This window comes from Eretmochelys imbricata, chromosome 9 (assembly GCF_965152235.1).
Source record: "Eretmochelys imbricata isolate rEreImb1 chromosome 9, rEreImb1.hap1, whole genome shotgun sequence".
Taxonomy (NCBI): Eukaryota; Metazoa; Chordata; order Testudines; family Cheloniidae; genus Eretmochelys; species Eretmochelys imbricata.
In genome coordinates, this window is record NC_135580.1 from 49,108,963 (window position 1) to 49,133,202 (window position 24,240).

At 42.7% G+C, this 24,240-nt stretch overlaps 1 protein-coding gene across 3 annotated transcripts in view; it reads left to right on the plus strand.

The window, feature by feature from the left end:
• Positions 1–24,240, plus strand: part of VPS8 (VPS8 subunit of CORVET complex) — a 229,822-nt gene that overhangs the window by 31,895 nt on the left and 173,687 nt on the right. For all 3 annotated transcript variants that reach the window (XM_077825651.1, XM_077825653.1, XM_077825652.1), the window contains exons 7-12: positions 6,101–6,225; positions 9,163–9,249; positions 19,059–19,126; positions 20,109–20,262; positions 20,373–20,432; positions 21,259–21,366. In XM_077825651.1, the coding sequence (XP_077681777.1) occupies positions 6,101–6,225; positions 9,163–9,249; positions 19,059–19,126; positions 20,109–20,262; positions 20,373–20,432; positions 21,259–21,366 (602 nt within the window). The remainder of the gene's footprint in view (positions 1–6,100; positions 6,226–9,162; positions 9,250–19,058; positions 19,127–20,108; positions 20,263–20,372; positions 20,433–21,258; positions 21,367–24,240) is intronic.

Below are 24,240 nucleotides of genomic sequence, written 5' to 3' on the forward strand. Positions count from 1 at the left end.
CCTAAAAGACTTAGGAGCACAAGTCCCAGTGAAAGTCAATGGTGCTGATGCTCCTAAATCATGTGGGAAAATCCTACCTGGGGACTTGAAACAAACTTTCAAAAATTTGTGGATTTAAAAAATCCCTCCTGTCATTTACTATGTTGCATAATACATGGTCACAAGATGAAAATTACAAATGTTCTCTTAAATTATTGCTTTTCCATTATACTTCCTCTTTGATTGCTCTGTTCATCCTGACTTCATGATTAAGTCTGGCATAGACACTTCTGTAGTAATTCTACATATTTAATTTTTTTCTGCTGTAATATGATTACCAACCACCCTTCTCTCTTCCTCTCATTTATTAAAATTCCCATTCTCCCATTTATTAAATAAACAAAACATTGAGAGTTAACAAAACAAGCTCTACCAGCAGAATTTGGAGGCTCTAGACCCTTCTTTACATTATTTGATAGTATGTCTGTTACTGCTATCTTCACTTTCTTCTGTTGTATTGATTTCTCTCTGACTTTTCTCTTTCTTGACCCTATCCCAATGGACTGAAAAGGAAAAGGTATAGTAATATTGCATTGTGCATGTACGTCGCATGAATGGCTTGTGTCTCCTGCTTTACAGTGCTGTTTTGAATGCTGAAAGGCCAGGTTATCGTATATTGCAGTTGAGGGTCTGTGAGCTGGGCAGTGAAGGAGGCAGGGTTCTCTCTTGCTGGCTGTTGCAGCTTACTGTATTAGCAATCTTATTTTTGAGGGTCTGACTCTTTCTTTCTTTTTTGTTTTTATTTGTTCTTTTCGTGGATCTGGCCTCCAAGAACAGTAAAAGAGGAGACAAGCATACGTGCTGTTTGTGGCTCTCCACTGCAGACCACCTTTGGCTACTTTTCCAGGAGCCAGGCAAAACAGAGTACTTCTACAAGGCCTAGGCCTGACTCCCCCTGCAAGCAGATAGCGATGGCATTTTATTGGCGAAGTCTGGTTCCTCCTTCTGTCATGGGATAGCAGCTCCATAAGCCCTTCACAGGGAAAGAAAACCTAGAACCCCCCCACAAGCGAACAGTTCTTCAAGTGCTTGCTCATGTCTGTTCCATTCTAGGTGTGTGTGCACTCACAGGATCAGACCATTGGAGATTTTTGCCCTAGCAGTATCAGTAGGGTGAGCTGTGGCGCCCTCTTGAGTGCCACGCTCATGCGTCAGTATATTAGGTGCCGCTGGCCCTATTTCCTCTCAGTTCCTTTTTGCTGACCATGGTGGCTAGTTGGAGTGTCTTTCCCTTATTTCACAAGGGCTAATGGTTGTTCTACCTCGGTCTTTGAACCTTAAGGCCTTGTGAATAGTTTGTTTACAGTAGTTAGTTAGTAAGACACAATCTAGACCGGTAGTTAGGGTGCTGGTTCACATCCGACCATTCCTGGATTGATGGTTGAGCCCTGAATCAGTGTTGGAGGGAGTTCCTTTTGTGGCTCAATCCCTGTCGTTGACTCTGGTTTCTGATGCCTTGGTCGGGGAGCCCACCTGGATGAGCTCTGCATGCAAGGCCGCTGGTTGCAGGACAATCTGTCCCTCCACATGAACGTCAGGGAACTCAAAGCGGTTTGCCTGGCCTGCCAGGCTTTCCTGCCCCAAGTGAAGAGCCAGGTGGTGCAGGACCTGACAGACAATACCACAGCAATGTATTGCATCAACAGGCAGGGCAGTCAGGTCATCAGCCCTTTGCCAAGAAGCACTCCACCTTTGGGACTTCTGTGTGCAGCATGCCATCCATCTGGTAGCCGCGCATCTACCTGGGGCCAGGAACATATTATCAGATTGCCTCACCAGGACCTTCTGAACTCACCACGAGTAGTTGCTCCACCCAGAGGCGGTCCGTATGTTCTTCCAGAGGTGGGGGGACTCCACAGGTGGGACCTCTTCGCATCCTGTCAGAACAGGAAATGCCATGTGTTCTGCTCATTCCGGGGATTGGACAGGGGCTCCCTGTTGGGCACCTTTCTGCTGCCATGGTCAGGGGCTCTGATGTACGCCTTCCCACTGGTGCCACTAATCCACAAGGTCCTTATGAAGATCAAACAGGACAAGGTGAAGGTGATTCTGATAGCCCCTGTGTGGCCTCGGCAGCACTGGTTTGGCACACTGATGGACCTTTCGGTAGCTGCTCTGCTGCAGTTGCCTCTCTGGCCAGACCTGCTGTCCCAGAACCATGGCAGTCTTCTGCATCCGAACCTGGTGGCACCGCACTTGACAGCATGGCTTCTGCATGGCTAAATGTGTAAGAACAGGAATGCTCAGCCTAGGTCAACAGGTCTTGTTGGGTAGCAGAAAGCCCTCCACCACAGCAACCTACTTGGCCAAGTGGAAGAGGTTCACATGCTGAGCCTGAGTCCGGGGTATCCGGGCTGAGCAGGCCTCGCTGTGGGCCATCCTGGACCATCTTCTGAATCTCAAGCTCCAAGGGTTATCCTTGTCATCGATCAAAGTCCACTTGGCCACTATTTCGGTCTTCACCCTCCGCTCCAGGGCAGGTCGGTCTTCGCTCATCACGTGGGCCTCACCAAAGGCTCTTAAGCAAAATAAGTAGTCATGGGTAAGAGGAAAGGGTCTGTCATGGATTGGTAACTGGTTAAAAGATATGAAACAAAGGGTAGGAATAAATGGTCAGCTCTCAGAATGGAGAGAGTAAATAGTGGTGTCCCCCCGGGATCTGTACTGGGCCCAGTCCTATTTAACATATTCATAAACGATCTGGAAAAAGGGGTAAACAGTGAGATGGCAAAATTTGCAGATGATACAAAACTACTCAAGTTAGTTAAGTCCCAGAAGAGCTACAAAAAGATCTCACAAATTTGGGTGACTGGGCAACAAAATGGCAGATGAAATTTAATGTTGATAAATGCAAAGTAATGCACATTGGAAAACATAATCCTAACTATATATATATAATGATGGGGTCTAAATTCGCTGTTACCACTCAAGAAGTACCACTTGGAGTCATTGTGGATAGTTCTCTGAAACCATCCACTCCAATGTGCAGTGGCAGTCAAGAAAGTGAACAGAATGTTGGGAATCATCAAGAAAGGGATAGATAAGAGGCAATGTGATATTTTCTTTCTATATAAATCCATGGTATGCCCACGCCTCGAATACTGTGTGCAGATGTGGTTGCACCATCTCCAAAAAGATATATTGGAATTCGAAAAGGTTCAGAAAAGGGCAACAAAAATGATAAGGGGTATGGAACAGCTTTCGTATGAGGAGAGATTAATAAGACTGGGACTTTTCAGCTTGGAAAAGAGGCAACTAAGGGGGGGTATGATAGAAATCTATAAAATCATGAGTGGCATAGAGAAAGTAAATAAGGAAGTGTTGTTTATTCCTTCTCATAATACAAGAACAAGGGGCCACCAAATTAAATTAATAGGTAGCAGGTTTAAAACAAACACAAGAAAGTATTTTTTCATGCAACGCACTGTCAACCTGTAGAACTCGTTGCCAGAGGGTATTGTGAAGGCCAATACTATAATGGGGTTCAAAAGGGAGCTAGATAGGTCCATCAATGGCTATCTTCCAAGAATCTATTAGCCAGGATGGGCAGGAATGGTGTTCCTAGCCTCTGTTTGCCATAAACTGGGATTGGGTGACAGGGCATGGATCACTTGATGATAATCTGTCTGTTCATTGTCTTTGGGGCACCTGCCATTGGCCACTGTCAGAAGACAGGATACTGGGCTTGATGGACCTTTGGTCTGACCAAGTATGGCCGTTCTTATGATGGTCCAGTTTTTGAAAGGTCTGGAACATCTATACTCACACATTAGAGATCCCGTCCCTCCATGGGACCTGAATCTCGTACTGTTGCGGCTCATGTGTCCTCCCTTTGAGCCTCTCGGTTCCTGCTCCCTTCTCCTTCTCTCCTGGAAAGTCTTTCCTGGTTTCAATATCGTCCACTCGTAGGGTCTCCGAGATCAGGTTGCTTACTTCAGAGCCGCCCTATACGTTATTCTACAAGGACACTGTCCAGCTGTGGCTGCATCTAGAATTCCTGTCCAAGGTAGTTTCACAGTTTCATACCAACCAAGACACATACTTACTGGTCTGCTTTTCAAAACCTTGTAAATTGGAAGAGGAGTTCAGATTGCGCGCTCTGGATGTCAGGCGGGCACTTGCACTGTGGGGCTAAAAATAATATTCAGATGTAACTCAGCATAGTTCTTCTAAATTAATGGTGTAAAGCTAGCTAATAAGACACATTTTATAGCTAGATTGGTAAAGAGCTACTTGTGGAAGACTTCAGTTGGTGATGCATTGTTGAATGTTATTGTTGAAAATACCATGCTAATATTACTTACAAAAGTGAATTGTTAAAGGGGCAATCCAGTGTGTGTGTAAATTCAGAATGAACAGGATTGGTAATAAAAATAGGTTGCTCTTTTATAGACTCATAGACTTTAATGTCAGAGAGACCATTATGATCATCTAGTCTGACCTGCTGCATTGGTTTCTCTTGTTAGCAGGAAAACTGCAGCCTCCATATAGTAAAGGGTTTTTTTGTTAACTTTTTGGGAAGCTATAATATTAACATCAAAAAAGACATGAGACAACTTACAAAACAAGTTTTAAAAAAAAATTATAGAGGTTGCAATTTTCCTCCTAACTGGCAGGTTGTAAGTAAAATTTAAAGTAGGAAGGAACTGATTGTGTTTTGAGCTGATAGGAAGAAAACAACACCTTTCGTATTTCAGACTTCAACTTCAGGAGGAATTGCGCTTATTTGAACATGTGGCAAATGTTTTCAGATAAATGTATTGTTTCAGGTTGGGCTTTATTAACTTCCTTGTTAAATGGTGTCCAGAAATTTCCGGTAAAGAAAGCTGTCTTACCTCCTCACTAGAATCCTCCTTTTTGGTAAGAGAGCAGTCTGTACTGGGAAGGATGCCATTGCTCAAGGAGGCAGGACACAAGTTCCTTTATTTTCACTTCTTCCCCCACCTGTTAGTAAAAAGTAAAAGCAGTTTATTAAAAAAAATCAGCTCCAACAGCAACCACGAAAGAATAATTGAAAGGACATTAAATATTTGCCTGTATTTCCAAAAATCATCAAAATTGTTTTTCTTCTGATGTAGTTTTCAAAAACCCCCACCAAATACTGTGTTCTTATTAAAATAGTCTACTAAGTCAAGCAAATACAAAGTGTTTTTCCTTCTCTTTTCTGGTTAAGGGCTTGGCTACACTTGTGAGTTACAATAAAGGAGTCGCGGGCGCACTAGCTCACTATCTGTCCACACTGGCAAGGCACGTAGAGCGCTCAGACTCCATGGCTACAGCGCTGCTGGTACTCCACCTTGGCGAGTGGAATAAAGTTTGTTGTGCCCTCGCTGAGGTGCCGCGGCGCCAATGTGAGCGAGGTGTTGCTTTACTGCACTCTGATCAGCCTCCAGAAACGTCCCATAATCCCCTTAAATCAAGTGGCTACTCTTGTCATTGTTTGGAATCGGCTGTAGGAATGCGGCAATGCCCTTTGAAAGCTCAGTTTCGGACAGCCGGCTGCTTATCTGCTCCAAGACAAAGCAACCATTAGTGTGGAATGCTGTGAGAGAGAGAGGTGGGGGAGGTGAGAGGGGTCTGCTGCTGTCTGAACTTACAAGACAGCATGCTGATATGCTCTCAGCCCCCCACATACCCACTCTCTCTCCCCCCACATACACACAACACACTCCGTCACACTCCACCCCATCCCCCCATTTGAAAAACACATTGCAGCCACTTGCATGCTGGGATAGCTGCTCATAATGCACCGCTGCAAGTGCTGCAAACGTGGCCACGCCAGTGCGCTTGAAGCTGTCAGTGTGGACTGACTGCAGTGCTTTCCCTACTGCGCTCTACGAGGGCTGGTTTAACTCAAAGTGCTCTACATCTGCAAGTGTAGCCATGCCCTTTAGACCCTGCTCTTAAATTCTTGTACTTGTACTTAACTTTAAGCATGTGAGCAGTACTCATACTCCAAGTGAAGCATGTGCATAAGTATTTGTAGGACTGAGGCCTTAATTTTAATAGTTATACCTTGTATTTTATCACTGTTTTCTTACTAATATTACTTCTTGTTTAGATCCAAACCAGGCTCTTCGGCTTTGTCTGGGCAGCACTGCTGTTGGGGCCCAGTACGGGGCTATCTCAGCTCTGAGTATCAACAATGACTGTTCAAGACTACTGTGTGGCTTTGCAAAAGGACAGGTAATTGACATTTAATAGGAGTAGGAATGTTGGGGAATAAGAAGGTTAGGGAATGATTGTTTGAAGGACAACAGTTTCTCTTGGTGCAGCATGCTTGTCTACCAACATCTACCAACATCTTTTCCTAGGGAGCTAGTTGATTTGGGTTTAAGCCTTTCCTGTTTGATCTGAGTGTTATCTAGGAACTATATGCTCCACTTAATCCTGAATTATTTTGAGAGCTCGGATTGATTTGAGTAGCTCACATATGAATCTTTCCCCAAAGTTTGGGGCTGCTCAGTGTTATGGTTTTATGTATTATAATGAAGCAGTAGGTCCAAAGTTTGACATGCTTTGGGGAAAGAGGGCTCTGATTTAGTGTTGCAGTTTGCACCTATCTCTGGTCCTAAAGAAAGGAATCCCTAGACAAATATTATGCATAGTTATAAAGTCAAAATTCCAAGGAGATAAAATGTTGTATGTAATGTTGTAGCCATATTGTTCCCAGGATATTAGAGAGAGAGAAGGTGGGTTAAGTAATATATTTTATTAGACCAACTTCTGTTGGTGAGAGAGATGAGAAAGCTCATCTCCGGCCAACAGAAGTTGGTCCAATAAAGGTATTACGTCACCCACCTTGTCTCTCAAGGAGATAAATTTCATATCAGAATAATATTTTAAGATTAAGAGTCTCTGCAACCTTTTCCATAACCTCAACGTGCGTGTCCTTTCTTCATTTATCTTCATCTCCTTTTGTGCCTTTTTTCCACCAGATACCTTTCTCTCTTCTTTCATAACAATGAAAAATATCTGCCTCCTGTAATAGTATCCCTACTCTGTTGTCTTATTTTCTTCATTTCATTTCATCATTATTCTCTCCTTGGGTTGTGATGGGGAGTGGAAGGGAGGAAGCAGGGTGATGGGTATTATCTTGGGATGTTGTAAAGTAAATACAAATACATTTGTTTCTGTATACACTTTGATTAGCAGTGGCTGAGATGCCTGCTTTTCAAGCCAATTTCAGTAAGTAAAAATTGGAGACCAGAGTTTCTTACACGCTAGGAAGATGCTTGAACATGTTTTTTCCCCCACGAAGTCATGTTCTAGTGAGTTTTTATATAATACCCTGAAGTGGGGAAACTTGAACATTGCCTCTGTGTGCCCCTCTCATCTTTCTGATCTATATAAGGCTTGCGCAAAACTGAGGGTAACAATATGGAACTAAATCTTTTGTTTTGTTGGTCTCAGCACACATCACCCACACTTTTAATATTTTTTAAACTCTTACTTGCAAATAAAAGTTGTTCTATAAAAATAAAGCATAAAAGTATATAAAAGTTGTGTTAAGAATTTTAGCTTTCTAGATGTGTTAGAACTCTTAGATGTAGTAATGGTGAAGTTCTGTAGCAGCATTATAGCTAGAGTAACAGGGAAATCTAGTTAGTTGCCTGAGCATTTCCTGTTTCAGACCATGATTGCAGTTGCTCAAGCTCCATAACATTCTGATCTTTCATGCTGAAATTTTCTCTGATCACTGCTGGAAGGTTAGTGGTGTGTGTGAGTGTGTTTGGGTTTTTAAATTTAAAGTTTGAGTAAAAACTATTCAATTAGAGAACGAGAAAAAAATAATTTCTCAATTTTTTTTTAAAAACACCATTTAAAAATATTTCCTTTGTCACAATAGCTAAAGACAGAAAATTGAAATGTAGCAGGGAGGTGGTTAGTAAAGGGATGCAATACCTTTTGAGAGTTTGGTGGAAACTGGTTTTAATTAGGCTGTTATGAATCTATGAAAATAGCACTTTGCATCTGGGTGTTCAGTTTTGAATTTTTTTAAACATTTTTTTTATGTACAGTCAGAGGAGGTAAGCTTATGGGACATGCACACTGGAGCATTGCTGCATCCTTGTGATATTCTAGGATATGCATAGGATTCCATAGCGTGCCATTTTGTTTGTGCTGCTGAAAACTTTGTGCACCCAATGCATAAAGGTTTCAATGAGTCAGTGAGACAAGTCTGAGGAGAACTCTCACTTTAAGTGTGGAAAAGCCAATGCCCTGTTGATCCTCTAGCCAAACAGTTCCAAGTCATGGAATCTCTAAAATAATAACAATAAAATTTTACATTAAGACCATATGGTAAAGCACTCAGAAGCTGGGATACATGGAAGTTTTATTGAAGTACACTCAGCCTTAATTCTTCCCTCTTTTGTGTGCATGCTTTTACAAAGCAGTCTTTAATTACTGGTGGCAAGCCCAAGACTGTGGAACATGATTCCAGAGAATCTAAACCTCACCACACTTCTTTGACTTTACCTTCCAAATAAAATACATACAGTGCAGCATGCAGATATAAAATAAAATTTAACATGCAGTTTTCCTTGAGTGGACAGAGATGAGATTAGAAATTTTTTTTTTGTCAGATGCTAACATGTCACATGCAATGCTGTAGAGTGATCAGATATCCTGGTGATAGGCATGGTATAAGAATCTGAAGAGAATAGAATGATTTATGGTCAACAGGTCTGACCTATCCAGAGCAGTGATCAGTAGTAGATGTTACACATAGATCTCTAATGTTATAGGAGAAATTGTATGAACTGTTGCACTATTTTAAAAATGGTATATTGTAGATAATTAGAGTGTATTATAATTATCCATTCAATTTGATATCGTATAAGGTGACAAGAGGTAGGTTTTGCTGGAAATTGAGAGCTTCTGTGGATTTTTTTTTTCCAGGCTGTGCATGGACAAGCAAGATAAAGTGTGCATCAAATCAAATTTAGAAATAAGTTATCAGATCCCCTTCATAAAATGAAAATCTAAGATTGGAAATTTCTTGGGAACTGAGAAACTTGTTAATTTATTGATGCTCAGGGAGGCATGGAGAACATCTTGTTTTAGTTTGCAGTCTTGATAACAAAAGCCTGTATTGAAGAAAATTAACTTTGTTTGCAGATTACCATGTGGGATCTGGCTAGTGGGAAACTTTTAAGATCAATAACAGATGCTCATCCCCCAGGAACAGCAATTTTACACATCAAGGTAATAAGCATTCAGTATTCTTATTATATAGTTCCCTAATAATCCCAGTAGTAATAGACTATATGTCTTGATGCAGGTAGATCTCAAAGTGGCTTTACAAAGGAGATGATCTCAAAATGCTTTAAAAGGTATACTGATGAAAAGCATTATATAAGAGCCAATACCATTTTATCTAGAGCTTTGTAAAATGGATGCAGATTTTCTTTTTATTTTCTTTTAATTATCTTAGAGTTTTTTCAAGATGAAAAGCAGTAATTAGAAAGTGACATCTACTCCATTGTTAAGATTGCAGCTGAGTTTCTCTTAAAACTTTGCTCCTGTTCCCTCCAAAATCTGCAGATAAGGGTCTAGTAGCCTCAAAATTGATAGGTTAGATCTGGGACTGAGGTAGAATTTCCTCCCAAATTTGAAGTGATGCATCCTAATGAGAGTCCAAAAGTTCTTTGGTTTGTTTTTGCAATCTTGGGCGGGGAGTGGGACTGACAGAGAGAGAAACTTTGGTTTATCAGATTCATCTTGCAAGAACAGCAGATTAGCTGACTAAATCTAACTTAGAAGTTAAAGCTTTAATTAGCAAAGCAAGGTAGGTATGTTACTGACATGCCCTCACTTCTTCTGCCGCCTTCTCCTTGGTGGTGCACATAAAGAGCAAGAACCAAAGCACAAGAAGTGCATGCAAGAAACTAAAGGAGTCTCTTTGGAAGACAGTGCTGATGGGGCTCTGTCCTAATTGTTCCTTGCTGACAAACGAAATGGTCCTAAGTTTAGCAAACAGCCTGGAGACTCTGTTTTCCCAGATGAGCCACCACCCTACCCCTCAGGTGCTTAAAAGTAGGAAACTAAGAATAGGGAGCAAGCCAGGAGGAAGCATCTTCAATGAGATCTTCATGGATAAGACCAGTATTCCCTTCAGTCCCAGACTCGATAAAACCCAGAATTCCCGTTCTCTGCCTCTGGGAAAAGATCAGGTATTCTTCTTTAAGTAATAGCCCTATGGGTGCTCCATTTCAGGTATTGATGTTTCCACATGCTTTTGCTGGAGATTTTTGGCAGCAGTTCCTATTTTGTTCTGCTCGTGCACTGTATCTCTACTTGTGCCCCAACTTGGGATATATAGAGGTTGCAATGAACAAACTACCCTCAGTTTCTTCTCCACTACCTATGTCCTGAGATGGAAAATTTCAGTTGTGCCAAGTAATATAGCTAGTTACCTGTTTCTTCTTAGTTAGTTAAACTAGTCTGTTAGGACTAGGTAATCAGTTTTTATTTAAATAGTTCTAGTTTAGTTTTATTTTGAGCTGATTTTAGATGCTTTTTAGGGTCCCTCCCCTTCCCTGAAGGAGCTTTTTTCCCCTTTGGGGTATGCCTAAATCCCTAGGATTTACGAGTTGCCTCACTTGCCAGGAGTCCATCTGAGTTATTGATGGCCACTTGCACCATATTTGCTGCTTGGTGAATACTTGTGTAGCAGCCAAGCGCAAGATTTGCTCAAGATTCAAAAGTTATTCCAGGAAAAACAGAGCTAAAGCTTCATCTCCTTACGATGGAACTTTCCCTCCAACCTGCACCAGGCCTGATAACTGTCTTCAAGTGACCACAGCTCCCTGTCAGCATCCAAGTGAGAATCTAGCAGTATTATTTGTTCCCACGTGAAGGACAATCAGTGGATTCTTTCTGCTCCCATTAGGATCTTCTTCAGCCTAAGATCCACATACTGTATCTTAGCTCCTGGCAGACAGCACACTCTTCTGTTCTCTGGATCAGCTCTAGTAACAGGCCTGTCTGCCCTTCTTAGTAGGGAGTCACCAGTCACATAGACCTACCTCTTCCTGGTGTTGGTGTGATTGGCCTTCCTCCTGTTCTTTCTGGCTGCAAGTCCCCTTGTCTTTTGTTCTCCCTTGCAATCTTCTGCAAGTCATTCTGTATCCTCTTGGGGCTCTGAACTCTGGCTATCTCCATTGTCTCTTCCCCTCTTCTTGTAGGACTAGCCACTCTTCTCTTCTTCCTTGTCCTCCTCCTATCTGTTACTGCCTGCTGTGCCCCTTAATTTTCCAACTTGGCAAACATGTTCCTGAACTCTTTCTTCTTCACTCTGATCTTTTTCCTCTGCCTGGTTCTCATAGTCACATGCTTCCACTGGCCACTTTCCTCACCCAGCAGTCTACCCTCACAGTTGTCTAATCCAGCTTGCATCTCTGAGTCTTGCCTTCCCTCCATCATTTGCTTGAATCCCCTTTGAAATGCAACCATAGTTTTCACCTGCTTCTCCAAACCTTGGATCTTACCTTCCATCAACTCTACCAGACGGCACTTCATACAAACTAAGTTTTTGTCAGGTACCCATTCCAGGATAATGTACATCCTGCAGCTTCCACATCTGGTCATCTTCATTGTCTCTTCCATCCCTTGTGTCACTACTGCTGCTGCTTTTGTATCTGTCATAGCCTAAGCTTCTGACGAGGAAAAAACAAAATAACCAAACCTCTCCTCCCCCAAACTCCACTCAGAAACTCCCCCTAACATCCCCTGTTTTCGTCTGTATGCCACTGGCTGGCTCCTTCACTGCCTTTATATGCCCCCAATCAGGGAAGTCCTGCCCTCTAATCAGGTCTCCACTTCTCTCACAGCACTGCCCCCTATCAGCCTCTGCAAATTGAAAAAAGAAAAAACACACACACACTCACTCATTGCCCATAAGGAACAGGGGCTTGCCTCCTTGCTTCTCCTCTAACAGAACTCCCACTCAAACTCCCCTGTCCCAAGATCCTCAACTTTATCTCTGTGACAGAGCGTTTTCCTTCCATTCCTTAGTCACATTAAAATGACTACTAATATATTTGATTAGTAATCTTACCATGCTCACGATCAGAGACAACAGAATCTAGCTGGTCTGCAACATTCAGACCTCTCCCCAGTGACTGGTAACATAGGACTTAAAAAAACAAAAACAAAACAAAAAAAAACCTACTAAGGATGTTTCCTCCATCTGGAACCTAGACATACTGAAACTTTAGTGTTTTCTCCTTCAGTGTTTCTCTTGGAAGAAAGGAATCAAAGGGTAGGTGCTTAATAAACTTCCGATACCCGTATTGGGGGTTTTCAGTCATCCTGGACTGGAATCAATTTTAGGTGGTGGGAAGAAGCGCTGTCAGTTTCCCAAAACACCCCTTCCATTACCAGAATGGGATACCTTTGGGGAGTCCTTAACCTCCCCTGCAGGTTGAAATTTAGGTAGATAATGAATCACTTTACAGATACCAGGTTGGGGCAGAAGCACTATCAACTCCCCCCACATCTTTGGCACTGCAATAGAAGGCCAATGTGCTGTCATAGGGTTTGGCAGCCCCAGAGGAAAATTACCTCTCTGTCAGTACCAACAGCGTGTCTGGGTCCGTGGGCAGACATGGTGCTTGAGCATAACTGTTTGTTGTTGTTCGGCTAATATTTTTCCTGGATGCCTTAGTCTCAGCTCATTAGCTAGTGCTATTTTAACACTAAATCATACATTTTAAATGAAATCCCCCTTGTCTACTACTGAGATAATTCATCTGAGATTCTCTTTCTCGCTGTGCCCAGCAGAGGAAAGTAAAGATGTGCAGGACTGATAAGAAAGCTGAGCTATTTGCTAAACCAAATCCAGTCTGTGCCAATGATTGCAGTGGTGTATTGAATTTTTGACAATGTTTTTGATAGAAGTGAAAAGTCAGTTTGCTCTCTAAGAACTTCCTGCTTTACCAGTTCTCACCAACCAGATTTAAATAAATTTGGGGTTCTAATAACTCAAATATACACCTCAGACATTCTGCCATGGTCACCACTGTAGCCTTTTGTAGTTATGTTGAAATGTTCCCAATTAATACTAAATTAAGGATAAGGGTGCAATAAAACTTAGTTTTCAGGTTCAAGTCTCTAGATTGGTTGCAGAACTCTTATTCAGTAGAGGACCAATAGGTGATACTTTGAGCACTTGGCAGAGGCCACTGTTGGAAAACAGGATACCGGGCTAGATGTACCATTGGTCTGACCCACTATGGCTGTTCTTATTAAAGTTCAGACTTCATTCAAAAGAAAAATTTAGTTGATCAAACAGTAGTTCATCAGTCCACTGACAACAGAGAGAGGTACAGTCTTATAGTCCTTAAACCTATTGACATCCCCTTTTGATATTAATTGGAGCTCTCTCCAATTTTAACAAAACTACTTCTTTTATAATCCATTAGAATACTTATTAACATTCAACCTTCCTATTACTGTATTCACATTTCTGCCATCTTTACATTACACATTATTTAAATGTATCTTTCCCATACTATGAATGTAGATAGGATTATAAGAAAACATTCACAATTCTTAAAAACACTCATAAATGGTTTTAGCAAGTTTTTTTAAATAAGGAAAACATAGCTGCAACATAACCTTCCGTGTTTGCTCACCCTGCCACTTTGAGGTTCATTAAAGGGTTATTTAGCCTGTTTCCATGATCAGGAAAGTCTCCTGAATCTAGGATTTGAGCTTAGTCCTTACTCTCCGATGAAGCCTTTCTTTGAACCTGTGGCCACATCTTTGATTTTACACCTAGCCATGAAGAAAGCCATCTTCATGGACATCACCTGTGCTCTGAGAGATGACAAGTTAGGGGCTTTAATGAGGGGACTCCTACCCCCCCCCCCCATACACACACTCCTGCATTCTTTAAAGTATCCTTCTGACCACAGCCCTGGTTCTTGCCAAAGGTCACCTTGGATTTTCATATTAATCAGAGTATTCATATTCCAGTTTTTCCACCCTAACCCACATCAGTGTAAAGAGGATACTATCCTTCATGGCTCAGATGTTAGGAGGGCCAGGGCCTCCTATTTGGACAGGAATAAACCCTTTTGGGCTTCTCTTCATTACTTGTTGCTCTTGCCAGAGCTATGGACAGAGTTAAAGGTACACCTGTGTCCAAATGGGTTTCTGGTTGTATTCTCTTCTGCTGTATTCTGTGCCCTCCTGAGGTTATAGCTCTTTCTACTGGATTATAATTCACGTATTGCCCTATTAAAGCACATTCTTACTGCAGAAATGTGCAAATTTACCGCATGGGCCTCCGTTCACACGGTTTAAAGGGGCACTGTGTTTTGGTACATGCTTCACAAGCAGATGCTGCATTTGGGTTTGCTGTTTTTCAGTAATTTTCAGATCCTGCTCCAAAGCACTCTGCTGAGAAGTACTGTTTGGGAGTCACTTGCAGTGGAGCACCAATAGGGACATACTAGAAGAAGGAGGGGTCCCTTATCTTGTACAGTAATGAGTTCTTTGAGATGTGTTTCCCTATTGGTGCTCCACCTGCTCTTCTTCCCCTCTACTTTGGAGTCTTGTCTCTGTGGGACTTTGCAGTAGAGAAGGAACCAAGGTGTTTCATCCCTTGTAGCCTTTATGCCTTTACTATGGGGCATGTGTGAATTGAACAGGGACTGTTGCTGAAAATCTTCAATTGAAGGTGCATGGGGGTGCATATGCACCTGAAATGAGGCACTCAAAGGGACAGACATCTCTAAGAATTCCATTTACTGTACCAGGTAAACAGTCTCTCCTTTTGCCTGACTTTCCTTATCACAGAGCAAAGAGGAATGCCATCTTGGGGAATCCTCTCCTTCCATTCTTTTCATGGGGACAGAGCTATGACAAAGGCCACATTTCTCTCCTCAGGGATTTCCCTCCCTGATTTCCAGACGTTTCCAGACCTCCCTGATGATGATCCTGGGGGAGGGGAGGCGAGGCGAAGAGTTGCCAGTTTTGCTCAATTGCGAAAGAATCTGCAATAAAACTATTATGGATTAAGCAGAGTAGGGCAGCTGTCATCTCATCCATTCAGAGATGAAGATTGCTTAATGTACACAGCAGTATTTGCAATGCAAGGTGGTGCACAAAACCCATATTTTCCTCTGTTTCCACTCCTTTAGCCTTAGTACAGCTTAAGATTTGGGGCCCAATTCTCCACTCTATTGCACAAGATAAAACCAGAACACACATTTTAGCAGATATTGCAAGCTGTATCCTCTGTCCTCCATGGCTGGTTCCTCTCTGGGGAAGGCACACAAAGGAGACGAGCTTGAAAACTCAGCTTTCTTGGGTGTCTGAGTGAGGAGGATATGGAACTCTGGCAAGGAGGACAGGCAGTTACACAATGGATGCAGCAGGGGTCTGTACTTTAGTTGCCTTTCCTGCAGCTCCACCAGATGCCTCATCATGTCCATTTGCTCCCCCATCAGCCTCAGCATCTCCTCCTGCGTGTTCCGATCATGCTCACTGTATGCTTTCCTGGCCTCTGCCACTGAATGCCTCCATGCTTTCAGCTGTGCCTTATCAGTGCGGAAGGACTGCATGAGCTCAGAAAACATGTCATTGCAAGTGCATTTTTTTTTTTCACCTTCTAATCTGTGATAACGTCAGGGATGGAGTTGATATGGGGAGCATAGAAACATTTGAACCTGCGGTGGGGAGGGAAGGGAGAGTAGAATTTTAAGATACATTTCTGAGAACAAAGGGGAGACTTTTTTTCACAGTGAATCAAGCAATTCATAGCAGACAGCACGTGTTTTAGGTACAAGGTCGCATTTTGCCTTCTATATTGAGCACCTGCCGGTATGATGACAGATCACACGTGGCTGGACAACAGAATTTTGTTTCCAGGCAGCCATGGTAAACCAAAGGGTACGTGGGGTTGGCTTCTTCCGCATTCATAACATGTGGGAATGGTTTCAAACTGCAGCGCCCTCCTTTCCCATAACAACCAATGCTGGTTGGGTTTGCCATTTAAAAGGAGGTGCTGTGGTTTTGGGGTGGATGTGCAGCACACCCACACACCCGCTCCCCCACGTGGCTATTCTCCAGGATGGTCCGTTTTAGCCAAGCGCAAACAGCCCAGCATGAGTGGGGTCTAATATGCCAGGGATCACCAAACAGAGGGAATTACTGTTCCCTTACAGAAATTCCCCTATTTCAACCAGGTGACCATGAATGATATCACTCTCCTGAGGCTGACACAGAAAGATAAAGGCCGAATGTTGCATGAATACGACCAAAACCCAGGACCATTCGCTGCCATGCCTTGTGCTGCACTGATTCCAGACCACTTGCTACTGGCTTGGCGTGGTAAAGTGTCCTATTGTGGAGGACGAAATAAGGCAGCCCTCCCCAGAAACCTTCTGCAAAGGTTTTCAGAATACCTCCAGGAGAGCTTCATGGTGATGTCCCTGGAAGATTCCCACTCCATCCCCAGACACGTTAACAGACGTTTCCAGTTGCTGTACTGGCCACGAATGCATCCCAATTGTTCAGGGCAAATCAAACATTAAACACAATTGCTTTTAACCCTTGTAGTGTAGTTACAAATGTGCACTCGCCAGAGGTGCCTTCTCTGCCTTCAGGGTTCAGGAACAACACGTCCTGGGAGGGTATTGGCTCCAGGGTGATGAAAAGGTCCTGGCTGCCGGGGAGAACAGATTCTCCGCTTGCCTGCTGCACATTCTCCTCCTCCTCTTCCTCAGCCACAAAATCCTCCTCCATGTTGTGTGAGGCTGCCACCTTGCAGGTGTCACAGACAGTGGTGGGGTAGTGGTAGGGTCCCCCTCTAGAATGGCATGCAACTGATCATAGAAGCTCTGACCCGGAGCAACCATTTGCCTCCTTTGTCTTTTGGTAGGCTTGCCTGAGCTCCTTAATTTTCCCTGGTGTGTGTCCCTGGTGTAGCCTCTGTCCACCATGCTCTATGCGATTTTGGCATATATAACAGCATTTCTTCTGCTGGATAGGACTTCTGCCTGCATAGATTCTTCTCTCCATACAGCAGTGAGATCCAGTGTCTCCCGTTCGCTCCATGCTGGAGCTTGTTTGTGATTCTGGGACTGCATGGTCACCTGTTCTGCTGAGCTCACCACAGTGACCAAACAGGAAATGAAATTCAAAAGTTTCCGGTGCTTTTCCTGTGTACCTGGCTAGTGCATCGGAGTTGAAAGTGCTGTCCGGAGCAGTCACATTGGAGCACTCTGGGATAGCTCCCAGAGGCCAATACCATCAAATTGCACAGCACTGCAGCTACAGTACCCAAAATTCAACCCAAAAAGGTTGATCTTAGCGCTACTCCCCTCATTGGGGAGGAGTACAGCAGTCTATTTTAAGAGCCTGTTAGGTCAGCGGAACGGGGTTGGTTGTGTAGACGCATTCCTTATAAGATCGACCTAACCTCGTAGTGTAGACCAGGCCTGACTATCCAATGACTATGAGAGACAGTGGCGTTGGAAGATCCATTACACCATCTGGCACTCTTTGCTCACAGCTGAGAACAGACTTCTGTCCAGGGCAAAAAGAAATATTACAATTTGGACTGAGACATGATACTTGAAACCAGGTTATCTCTTGTGATTTACAGTCATGGGCAATGGCCAGCTTAGTATTTTCTCTGACTTAAAATATTTAAATTTACAACTTTGCCAGCATGGGGATTAAATTAACCTGGGACCCCTCTATTGTTTATAATAAAATGGTGGCACACAGATTCACTTTGTGTATTTACTGATGGGATTTATTTTCCCCATTTAGTGCCAAAAGTAATGTCAGCCAAGCCATGCTAACTCACAGCTTTGGATCTTTTTATATTATTCCACTTAAAACTTTGTGAGAAGTTAAATAACTTGAAAGACAATGAAACTGTAAATAGGTAGTTCCAAAAGAAAAGACACGTGTCCTGAAGGGTGGTGTTTTGCAAAGGCAAAGCTCAGTTGGACTCTTCCATCACAGTGATATGTCTGAAGAACATTATGCACCTATATGCAGAGTGATGTAGGCATTTTAGAAAAATACACTTCTCCTCATCAAGACTTCCTTGTGATAACACAGCATAGGATAAAGCTAGAACACTTTAACCATATTTCCTTCCTTTTCCCCTCAGTGTTCATTTTACAATCTGAGTTGGTCCTATGAAACTGTAGTCTTTTTAAATAAATCTTTGTGGTAATGTAGAAAGTTTGATTTTCTGCAGTAAATGTGTGTGTAGGGAGAAATCTTGGTTACTCGCTTTGGACATGTTTAAAGCAATATATGAATGAGTAAATCAATCTACATTCACCTACTTAACATTATAAAACTGTGGGATAAGCAAGAGACCTTAGAGCTTGTGGTCTCCTTTTGATTACTAAATCTATTTAGGAAGAGTTAGCTTCACAATTAGTGCCATTACAGTAGTGACACTTGCAGTAGCATAGTATTTGACTTTACCATGGTATTTTTATACGTGGAATAAAAATACTGCAAATGCCATAATAAATTCTAATACTATAACTGCTAAATGTTTAAAAAGAAAAGGAGCACTTGTGGCACCTTAGAGACTAACAAATTTATTAGGGCACAAGCTTTCGTGAGCTACAGCTCACTTCATCGGTATGCATCCGATGAAGTGAGCTGTAGCTCACAAAAGCTTGTGCTCTAATAAATTTGTTAGTCTCTAAGGTGCCACAAGTGCTCCTTTTCTTTTTATGGATACAGACTAACATGGCTGCTACTCTGAAAACTGCTAAATGTTTGTATTTTATGGCAAATAACTGTGTGTTCAGACTGCAAGTTAAAGATCTCATTGTAGGGTTTTTTCCAGTATGAATTTGTAAACACAAAGAATAATGTGCTAAATGTGGCATTTCTGTTTCAGTAACAGTAGTAACATGCCACAACTTTAAAAAAAAATCCCAGAAGTGGGTTTTTTCTGCTGAAAGCTTTGACTTTTTTAAATTTAAAATTGAGACAGAAAAGGTATAATCTAATTCTCTGTTCAGTTTACAGATGACCCAACGCTTGCAATTTGCAATGACAGTGGAGGCTCCGTGTTTGAGCTGTCATTTAAGTAAGAGAATAACTATGTTTTGTGGGAAAGTGACAGTAGAGAGGAGTATTAATTCTGAATCAAAGTTTTTAGAGATAAAAAAGGATTTGAACTAATAGGGTATCTTCCAAATGGTGAGAAACTCATAGATCAGGACCTTAATAAAATAAAATCAAATAAAAGTACAAAGTTTTATTTCAAACCCTACAGCAGAAGTAGCATAGAATCTTTCTCTGCCTAAATCATTAAGCAATGTATAAGATCTCCACACCCACAGCACAGGTGTATGTAGAAGACCACATTTGGGGATCACAAGGAGAGAGTATTCATCCTAACGTAGCACAGTTCAACAGATTCCTCCCTACCTTGGACCATATGTTGGAACTAAGATTTGGCCTTACAATTGCAGTAAAATATGCAATTTGATCAAATTTGGATATATTTAGATGGGCGTGAAAAAGGAACTAGAGCAGATTGGTGACTGCAGCTGTGGGGAAAATACCATTCCCTTAGAAGCTCCTAATCCCATACTCCTGCAGCTGCCCCAAAGTTGCTCCCTCTCTCTCAGCCTGCAGTGCAGCTTTTAATCTTCAGGCCCAGTTCTCCCAACTCTTTCATTGGCAATAGCTGCAAGGTAGTTCTCGGCAGCTTTCTTCCTTTGTGTATAACTTGTGTTATATGCAGCTGTGGGCAGAGACAGGAGTATGGGATTAGGGCCTGACAAATTACAATGGGTGGGGTAGTGCTAACTCTTGGTAATGGGCCAGGAGCTGCTAAAATGCTCTTAAAACAGAATCCAAGTCACTCATCCTGTCAGTATCTGTGATATGCCTTGAAATGCCATAAAAGCAGTATCCCTAACTCTTACCAGGCATTGTGAAAAGATCTTTTTTTTTGAGTAGTTATCTGAGATCATGTTTTGAATTTTTTTTTTTTTAAGTGTTGGGCAGGCCCATTCTTGGCACTGGCCAGGTATTCATCAAGTTGATTGCTTTGTTTTCAGGAGAGTTATGGGTGTGAGAACATGTGAGTCTCGATGTCTGTTCAGTGGTTCCAAGGGAGAAGTTTGCTGTATTGAGCCCTTACATGCAAAGACTGAATTGAGAGATCATCCTATCACCCAGTACTCACTACTGGCAATGGCTTCCCTAACTAAGGTATTCTGCCTCTCTCATAATCTATCTGTGCTAAATTAAAATGAAAGATATTGAAAAATATAGACAAATCATTTTTGTAACTTTTATTTTATTTTATTTTTTGGCTAAAGATTCTAGTCATTGGCTTGAAACCATCTTTGAAGGTGTGGATGACTTTTCCCTATGGTCGTGTGAGTAAGAACAAGTAGCTTCTTTTTGGATTAAGGTCACAGACAACTCTTATGGTGAAGTTCACTCTTAGATCTTTGTATGAGGGAGTTATGCCAGAGGAGACTATGGACCTGATTCATACCAGGACCGGGACTGAGATGGGAGGCGGCGTTTCTGAAGGCTGCATCAGATGCAGTAACTTCTATGGGCGGCTCCTGCAAGCAGGGATAGCGGAGGTATAGGAATGCCTCGGCCATGCCTCCCTGAGGTAGTGGCTCCCATGGCATGGGGCATAAAGCTGATTATGACCTGTAGTTGACACCATAAGGGGGAAGAACTCAGTCTTTTTTAAAATCAGTTTAATGAGACCACAGGCAATCAAATATCTTAACCATAATCCTATTGTTATTACAAGGTGTCCCTACAGGGCAGAGTTAGTGCCCTAACTGTACATTTTCATACCTTAACACGTTTGGAGCTCAATCATAGAATTCTTAGTTTTGGAATAAATACAACTTGCCTGTAACATACTTTACTATAAATTACTATGTCCTCTCAGTCTTAACTCCTTTTTAACATAATTTTTTACTGGTAATTTGTACACAGTGCATGAGAATGCCATGTTTCTCTGTGGACAATGTTGCAGAGAAAATACGATCTTTTTGGTGCCAAAAGTTTGCTTTTCCTGACTTTCTAAATGGATTCTCAAGTGCTGGAGCAGAGAGAGACCACTGGCATCAAGAGTTCCATCTGACCTGTTCGTATATCGCACTGAAATCAGAGTGAGTGTCAGCCTAATTCTGTGTACACAGTATTATAAAGAGGCTGTTCTGTCTCTCTTTTTAGATGGATCCCTCTAGTGTGCCACTGCTGGCGTGGCATTTTGTTGCTGTACAGAACTCTGTGAACCCCATGCTTGCCTTCTGTCGAGGAGATGTTGTTCATTTTCTTTTGGTAAGTCTGAATTGCTTGTTGCCTACTGTCTTCTAGATAATTACCTCTAAAACACTGGGACAGAAATTAATTTACTCTGGATCGATGTCGTCCTGTGATGTGAATCACTGCAGTTCACTTTTGAATTGGGAAAGACGTGGTGTCTTTTTTTTTAATTGGCTTGGCAATGCTGTGAGACAGTGCCATTGTATAAATATACCCAAAGTCTAAGATGGCTAGATCAAGTGTGTTTGTAGTTTTAATATGATGAAGTTGAAAAATGTTTTCTCTGGATCCATGCTGAACCTTCTTCCTCCGCTTAACAATTTTTATTGAGTTGTCCTGATCTGGGGCCCAGTCCAATCTCAGTGAAGTTAGTGGGAGCTGGAATGGTTCTTAAGGTATGTCTACATTGCACTGTAAACCTGGACTCAGACTCATGTTTGAGCCCCAACCCTCCTACCATCCACACACAAATATTTCTGACTTGGGTGACTAACTCCTCAGGATCTGAATTGTAGGTCCTGCCGGGGTGGTGGGACTTGGACCAAGTCCTGTCTTTTCGCTGTGTGGACACAGCTCGAACCTGGGTTCCCAGACTTGTGTCTGGAGAGTCTGCCAGTGCTGTCCCACAATGTCCTGGGCCAGTGTTTATTGGTCCTCTATCACTTAAGTACCCACTGGATACCCAGAAACTGGAAGCACCCCTTCGTTCCAGTGCTGACTGTTGAACTTGGAACACAGTTAACCAGTTCCTGTGTTAGCTATGGCCAACAACAAGAAGTAGTTCAGCATTAAGCCCTACACCAGATGTGCTGCTAACTGACCATGGGAATGCAGCCAGATTCTGGTTAATCTCTGGTGCAAGGAAAATAAGACATTTGACATCAGCAAGAGTACCAGAAATGATCACGTCTTACCAGGAAATTGCATTGTTTGTGATGTTGGTGGTTCACCGGACAGCTGATCAGTGCAGAGTGTGAATCAAGCAACTCAAGTCCGATTACCGCCAAGTCAGGGATGACCACCACATCTCTGGGAACTCCCTGTCTACTTGCCTCTTCTGTCAGGAATTCAGCCAGGTGCTGGGAAATATGCCAACCACTAAGCACACAGTGGTACGTTATACTCTAAATGGAGATGGTCATCCCTGATCCACAGGTGCCACAAGATCAAGCTCAGGAAGTGACTTTTTTTGCACATGCCTGTCCCCGAGGAACCTTTGCGGCTGGAGCAGCTACCACATTTCCTGGGTCCACACTCTGAGGAAATGTTTGAGGATGCCCTGGGGGAGCAGTAGGCAGTGGAACGAGAAGCAGAAGTGGCACTGGAACTTGGTAAGTTTCTGCTTCCAGGTTTGTTAGTATGTGGATGGGATGGATTTCTGTCTTATGACCCAATGAAATGATTATTACAAGCCAGGTGTTGCAGCATGTATCTGCTAATGAGACAGTGCACGCCAATGGCACGGCCAGACCCACAGCCACCCCCACAACATGGAATTCAAAATGGCTACTGGGAAGTGAAAACAAAAGCTAAACAAGCAGTCATGATGAAATTTTTCCTCTATACTCATAGGTTACAAAGTTGTGTTGGGGCATTAAAATTAAGGGCCTTATACTGCCTTCCCTGAAAGTATGCCCCACTGTACAATTTGGCCACATCAGACCATCCCAAACTGCCTGTTCAGTTAGTCTAAACTGTAATAGGTATGTGTGTGTATGTAGTCCGTGGTACCATATTAAACATCCAAAATGCAGAAGGGGATGGTATTCAGGTGATGGATGCTCTGAGTCCAGGCTATTCTTGGGATAGGTATTTAATTCTTGGATGGTGTATCATGAGTCCAAATTGTCCAGGATGTGTGTTTGTAGTCCATGGCAAGCTGCAGTATTGTAAGCCCAAGCTGCACTGTGTTCACTGCATGAACGCAGGGAGCTTTCAGGAAGGCTGCAATACATCTGCCGACTAGAGTACTATCCTGTTAATCCCACCATGAATTTTCACCAAATCCTGTTCGCTGCTGATTGCCAGCTCTTCCTGGAGCAGGAACTACAGATGAACAGTCACATTTCAGAGCAGGATATTATTAGGGCCTCCTCTATAGGCCACTAGCCCCCTCCATTTATAGATTTGCGTGTGATACACATAAAAAGCTTTTTAGCAGACACGTCTGGCTTGCTCCTGGTAGCCTGGAACAGAAGATCCCTTTGCTATGTCTTCCAGAAAGTGGACTGCCTAAACAGATTCTAAAGCCATAGGTAGCAAACCACACCAAGTGTCCCTCTGTCTGCAACCATAAGGGGCCAGTGGTATGGAAATTTTATAAATTGATTTTGTAAACTGGACTTTATGATAATGTCTGATGGCTTTCTGCTCTGCACAGCTCTCAAGTATCTAAAGGGCATCTGAGAACTTTGGTTTTGTTATATTCTGAAAAAAAATGATTAAAAAATATAATTTGAGATTGTTTGAGATTCCACAACCACTTTTGCTACAGAGGAAGTCAAATTTTTTTGGACATACTCAGATAATAATGTATTGTTTCATTTGTCTTGGCAGACCCTTCCACCTCTGCAGGGCATCCACAGTCAATCAGGCGTCTTGCATTGTGTACACTCATACAGCGTCAAGGAGGAGGCTGATATTAATTAATGACGACTGCAGAACCAATGGGAGAAGGAGGCAGGCCAGGTTGAAGGACAGAGAGAGACTGCAGAGCATGAGGAGAGATTGGCAGCATAGCTGGACCATGAGCTGGGCTTGAGTGCAGCACTGAGAGCTGTTTGAGGAGGAGCTTGTGCTCAAGACAGTAGGAGTGCAGGCTCCAGTTCCACCTGCACCTCCCACTCCAGCTCTTTGCCCTGAGTCCTCACCACACTATGTCCTGCAGCC